The following is a 6,023-nucleotide window of genomic DNA, read 5'->3' as shown; positions in this document are numbered from 1 at the left end:
GGAAGCTGAGACTACCACCAGCAACACCCACCCCCCGCCGCCGCCCCGGCCCCAGGCAGCCCGAGGGGTTCTCTGTTTGTGTCTGCGGCTAGAGCAGGACCCAGTTTTGAATTCTTAACAAATTTCGTTTCAAATGGGATTTCAAAGTGAAAGCTATTGGATCCCTCCCTACCCTCTTCTTGGATTCGTGTGGAGCAACTCGGGCCCCTATTCCCTTTCTCCCTGCTCTGCAACCGCTCGGCCTCCTCCCAGCCTTTGGTAAAAAGCGAAGCCGGTACGAGGCCTACAGCCTCCCTGGGCGCCGGCTGTCTAGGCCAGCAGCCCGACGGAGCCTGCTGGAGGCCCCGGAGGTGCCTGCTCCCTAATTAGGGGATGGAGCCACTCTCACTCCTGGGCGAGTGGAGTCCTCTGGGCCTGGCTCAGGGGCGACCTCAAGGAAACCTTCTCCGTCCCTGGCAGGTGCCCTAGGCGCAGGAACCTTCTGCAGGTGGTCACGAAAGGCGCCTTCGGTGAGAGGGCCCAGGGCCGGGGTGGCCACCCACTGTGTCTGCCCTTCGCTGCTTTCAAGGGCGCACGTTCTCCCGTAAGACCAAGGGCTGAAAGACTGCAACATGGTCTGTCATCTTTCTTGATGGGAAAGACTGAAGCTTTTTTTTTTTTTAACTTTTACCCAGAATCTCTCGTGAGAGCCTCGTCCTAAATTTGTACTGCAATTTTGAAAACAGAGGTGACCCCGGGGAAGACCACGAGGCCAGAGCACTGTTCCAGTCTTGCTCGCCGTCAGCTGTTCCCAGCACCTGACATTCTGCAGTTCAAGGCCTGGGTGGGCGCCGGCGGAGAGTCGTGCATAGCTCCAGGAAGGGAGCGAAGGGTTAGTGGATCCCAAGCCAAACGCTCCCGCGGCACTTAGCCCCGACGGCCAAGGCGCTGCAGGTTCGGGGCCCCACACGGCTGGTCCGCAGCTGAAGCCTAGCGAAGCCGGGGAGCAGATGAGGGTGGGCGACCGCCTCTGAGCAGAGAGAAAATAAAGTCGCGACAGGGCAGGGAGGCTGAGTGCCGGGAACCCCAGCCAAAGGCAGGGGCTTCGCCCCGAGGCTCAAAGTTCCCCGGGCAGAAAAGGAAATTTTCATTTTCAATTAACATAATCCTTAACAGAAGGGAAAAGGAGTTCCGGATTAGGCAGCAGAAAATAAAAATAAAAACAAGTGATTTGTGAGAAGCATCCTAAGGATGTGCCCAGAGAGTGTTTTAAAGAGTTATGTGAGTATGTTTGTTAGGGGAGAGAATAGTCAAACGACCCTCTTCTATTTCTCTAGGGCGAAATCAGCAAAATGGTCCCCAAATCTGACCCCAAGTGACTGAGTCTTGCCCCCCTTCCTGGGGAGCTTCGCTGCAAATCTTACCACCCACAAGGCTGGAAAACACCCAACTTACTTTGAATTTTATTTAAAATCTCAACACTCAATCATTTATTTCATTTTTGCAACCAAACAAGTAATAAATATTATTTAGCACTTTTTTCTTTTTACAAAAATAAAACAGATGATACACTCTCTGCAAGGGGCAGCAATCAGAGGAGGGATGTTATGTGGCAGACGCTGTGAATCTCATATTGCAACTCTGGTAGCGCCCAGGCGGTTTGTGGGGAGGCAGGAAGCACGTGGAGGAGTTTGTCATTTATGTTAAATGTGGCAGAAAGAAACCAATATATAGAAGACGCGGTTTACAATCCGGAGGGGCTGGCAGTCACGTGAGCAAACAGCTTAGCAGCACGCACTTACCTCATTATCAACATTGTATTTACACATCCAAGAAAGAAAAAATTAAGGAGCCAACTGAACTGACAAATAACCAAAACTATATTCACAGCAAAATCCTTCGAGTTCTGTCAAACCCCAGGTATCAAAATGACTGCCCCCAATCAGGTAAGAAACCAACTCACTTTGTGCTCAAGAGACGGAAAGAATGCAGAGGAAGGGAGATTCTGTTGTAAAGTAACTAAAAATCACCCGTACCCAAAGTCGACAGTTTTAGATTACTCCAATCCACAAGTGGTTCTATTCTGACTGTCTATAAAGCTTGACTGTGCTGTTGAAAATGAAACATTGACAGTTTTATTAACACCCCCCCCAACCAATAGGAGCGACAGGGAGGAATGGCAACAGTTCTCAGACAGTTGTGGGTTTATCCAGATATGGAGATTGGACACGACCATAAGTGCTTCTGGTACCAAATACCAGCTTCGAACTAACTCGTAGGCCCTGGCCCTGGGCCACGGACCACCTTTGCGGTCAAGGCCAGACGGCCGCTTCTGGAGAGGGGCTCCCAAGAGTTTCCTACCTGCCAAGAAAGGAGGAAGGAGAGGGAGTCCCCAAAGCTCCCCCTCCATCACCTCCTCCTCCGTATAACGAAGTGCTGCCAGGGCCCAAGTTCTCAGGGAAACCAAAGTTTTTAGAATCATTTCTTTTTGGGAGGCAAGGGGAGGGGAGTTGGAGGAAGGGATGCTCGTAGAGGTGCCTTCGTATAAAGTGGTGGCTACCGGAGCAGCGCTGTTTAAAGCCAGAGAGGGTTGAACTAGGTCTCAGAGCAAATTTCCCTCTCACTCCCCACTGTTCAGTGCGCTCCACTGCTTCGGTCCCTGGGTGCTGGAGTCCTCACCACTGCCCCCACCCCCAGCCCACAGTGCTGCGCTCCCCCTCGGAACTGAGCTCCCAGGCCCCAGCGCCGGCCAGTCCTCGCTTCACCGCAGCCTCCGGGCCCCCAAACCCCGCTCGCCAGAACGCGCCGTCACCAGCCAGCTCACTTGGCGTCGGAGGTGAGGCGCGGCAGGCTGCCGGCGCCCATGGCCGACACGTGGTGGTGGGGCGGTGGCACCTGGCACATGCTGCAAGGGCAAGGCATGCCGCCCCAGTGCTGGAAGCCACCACTGCCCCCGCTGCTGCCGCCCCCGCCCCCCAGAGGGGCTGCCGCTGCCGCCGACGGAGACTTGAGCAAACCGTGAGGGGGACGAATGGAGCCGACCGACGACAACCCGGAGCCGGGCAGGGAAGCGCTGGACACCGCGGCGGCGGCCGCAGCGGCGGCGGCGGCGGCGGCGGCCGGAGGCAAGATGGGATGGTGCACCGCCGGGTGGTGTGCCGCGTGCGCGGCGGCCGCCGGGTGCGCCGTGGCGGCCGGCAGGGGTGCTGAGTGCGCGAGGCCGCCGCAGGCGGATGGGTGGAAGCCGGCGTGGTGGCCGCCGTAGATCTCGCTCACCAGTCGTTTCATCTCCTCCAGCGAATTGGTGAGCATGAGGATGTAGTTGCGCGCCAGCAGCAGCGTGGCGATTTTGGAGAGCTTGCGCACCGATGGGCCGTGAGCGTACGGCATGACCTCGCGCAGCCCGTCCATGGCGATGTTGAGGTCGTGCATCCGCTTGCGCTCGCGGCTGTTGATCTTGAGGCGTAGCTGTTGCAGCTCGGGCTCAGTCATCTGCTTCTTGTCCTTCTTGGTGGACGACGCAGCAGCTGACGACGTGGACGACGAAGTGCTGGACGAGGATGACTTGAAGCCGCCGCCGCCCAGCTTGTCCCCCGGGTGCGCGCCCGCTGCGCCCATGGCGCCGCGAAGCTCGGCGCTCAGCTCTGGCGGGCAATCGCTCGGCGTGGACGAGGATACAGTGCCCCCCGTGAAGCCGCTGCCCCCGCTGCCTTTGCTCCGGGCCGGCAGAAAAAGGTCATCAGGCTCTGGCGACGACGGGCGGCTAGACACCAAGCTGGCGTCCGAGTCCATGGCCCCAAGGGATAGTGGCAGCTTTCGCAGGGTCTTCCCTCTCTCGGGCCTCAGAGCTTCCACCGACGCCTACTGCGGAGAGGAGAAGAAACACGAGAGAGAGCGAGAGATCGAAATCGAGATTGAGATCGAGAGGCACTAGGAGAGTGAGAGAGAAAAGCTGCTCCCGCCTGCACCGCAGCGCGGGGTCCAGGCACTCTGGGTTCACCTCGCAGTCTCTGGCCTTCCTTCCTTCAGCATGCAGGTACGTTTAAGTAATCTCTTCCCCTCTCTACTGCCTCCTGTCCGCTCTCATCCACAGGTTGTTTAATCTAGGGAACATTGGCTACCCCTCAGTGAGGGTGGCATCTAGAGATTTTATGCTTTTTATTAAGAATGAGGAGACTGGATCTCCAGGGCTGGAATAAACGAGTGGCAAATAATGTTTTTTCTTTGGGAGGGATGGAGATATAAATAGAGAAGTATTTATTTTGTTCCTCAGACGCATCCACCTTATCTCCATTGACACCGCACAGCAAACACACGCACATAGACTGGCACTCAGCGCCCGCACGGGGCCCAGATTCCACGCGCTGCGTCCGGGGCCCGCAGAGGGCTCTCCATCCGACTGGGACTTAGGCAGAAAAAACTACTGTAGCCCTGACTTCTTGCTTTTGGTGGAAGGGGATGCTAAGTTGAGTATGGGGAGGGTCAAAGCAGCAAAGCCGCTTAGAAGAACTGGAGGGCAGCGGCGGGATCCAGGTCCCCTTACCAGAGCTTCCCGGGTCTCAGCCAAAGAGAGAGGCGTCTGTCCCTGGGATGTAGGCTCGGGTGGCTGGGGTTGCGGGGGGGAGGGGGGCGGGGACACTTACTGTGGATGCAATTAGAGGAGCTCTTTCCCAAAAGCTGCAACAGAGAACTGGGCCCCGGGCGCTGATGTCGCGTAGATCTATAATAAGCATCCGCACCTTTCCGGGCTCGGCGGGTTTTTATAGCCCAGTGGCGGCGGCGACTGCGGCGGTGGCCGAGGCGGGGGCGGGGAACAATGTGCGGGTCCTGGAGGGGCCGCGGCGCCAATGAGCTGGGCCGGCCCGGGGGGCTGGGAAGCTGATGTCATCCGGGCTAATTCCGCTCAATGAAACTCGCGGGGCCGGGCACACGCCTCCTCCCCGCGCACAGCCAATGGGCGCCCGCGGCCGGGAGATTCTTGGGGAGGGACTGGAGGAAGGACCCCAAGAGGGCGTGTGAGAGGCGAGGGGGAGAAGGGCGGGCTTGCGGGGGGGAGGGGGTAGTTCAGAGGGCCTAACGCGGTTGGGACCGAGGGAGAGAGGGTACATTGTCAAATTTCTGTAAAAAAACGGGACCACAAAGTCAGGCTGGGGGATGGGGTGGGCTGGGGGCTCTGCACACAAACTAACCTGATACCCAGATAACCCTGGCGACCCAGGAGCTGGGGCTGGGGCTGGGGCGAGTCTCCTTCCTTGCTTTTCCTCTCCCTGGGTTCTCGCCACCTGTTTCCATTTCATGGGTTTCATCAACACGTGTGCATTTTGAGCCCCAAATGTACGTGATAACCAGGCACAAAGCTCCTACTTTCTTCGCACTCCAAGCGCGCCTCTAGGAGGTGGCGGCTGCCGCAGCTCGGCCAGCGGCCGGTAGCGCCCCCAGCTGGGGGCAGGGCCTTGCGAAGAAGAAGGCGAGGAAGGAGGGAGGGGACAGACTCCAGAAAGGGGTTTCGAAAGAAATCACAACTCTTCATAGAAAAGTTGACAATGGTGTAGACACAGGGACGAGGTATTTCCTCAAAGTAACCGCACAACCACAAGAGGAAAGTCGAGCTTAGAGTTAAACACCCCCTCAGAGCTTGGGAACCAGATAACGGTATATTCTGCACCATCTTTGTGATGGTCACCGCGCCATGGGGTAGGGGGAAACGCTAGTTGATCTGCAAAAAGGAAGTCTCAAGCCTGGTCAACGATTTCACACCGTGGGCCAGACAACGAGATCCAACCACTCGCGTTTTACCACTCGCAGCCTGGCTCCCAAACCCAGAAATCCTTGCCATGAGGAATTAAACCTGGTCTGGAGAAGCGCCTAACTGAGGTAGTTCCGTGGTACTGACGCCTCCACCCCATTTTACAGATGGGAAGATCAAGGGACTGTGTCTGCAGCAAGCCTATGAGGAAAAAAAATTTTTAACCCTTTAAAGTGCAGCCCTGCCTGGACTGCAGATGCGGGTGTTGGTGATTCCTATATGGTAGAGACACTACCAT

General features: G+C 57.0%; 1 protein-coding gene across 3 annotated transcripts; it reads right to left on the bottom strand.

The window, feature by feature from the left end:
- Positions 1-2,091: 2,091 nt before the first annotated feature.
- Positions 2,092-4,707, bottom strand: OLIG2 (oligodendrocyte transcription factor 2). 3 transcript variants are annotated; one of them, XM_072975031.1, is made up of 2 exons: positions 4,623-4,707; positions 2,092-3,840 (listed from the first exon to the last, which is right to left on the bottom strand). In XM_072975031.1, exon 2 carries the CDS (start codon positions 3,769-3,771, stop codon positions 2,800-2,802), a length of 972 nt encoding a protein of 323 aa, XP_072831132.1. In that variant the 5' UTR covers positions 3,772-3,840; positions 4,623-4,707; the 3' UTR covers positions 2,092-2,799. The 3 variants fall into 3 exon arrangements, with proteins under 3 accessions (XP_072831132.1, XP_072831184.1, XP_072831229.1); XM_072975083.1 differs by having other exon boundaries at positions 2,800-3,843; positions 4,623-4,684; XM_072975128.1 differs by having other exon boundaries at positions 2,800-3,827; positions 4,623-4,677.
- Positions 4,708-6,023: the final 1,316 nt, after the last annotated feature.

This window comes from Vicugna pacos, chromosome 1 (genome assembly GCF_048564905.1).
Source record: "Vicugna pacos chromosome 1, VicPac4, whole genome shotgun sequence".
Taxonomy (NCBI): Eukaryota; Metazoa; Chordata; class Mammalia; order Artiodactyla; family Camelidae; genus Vicugna; species Vicugna pacos.
This window is presented reverse-complemented; position numbering and strand designations above follow the sequence as displayed.

Excerpts from the sequence above, each read along its gene's own strand:
- OLIG2 (XM_072975031.1), bottom strand. The coding sequence starts at position 3,771 with ATGGACTCGGACGCCAGCTTGGTGTCTAGCCGCCCGTCGTCGCCAGAG.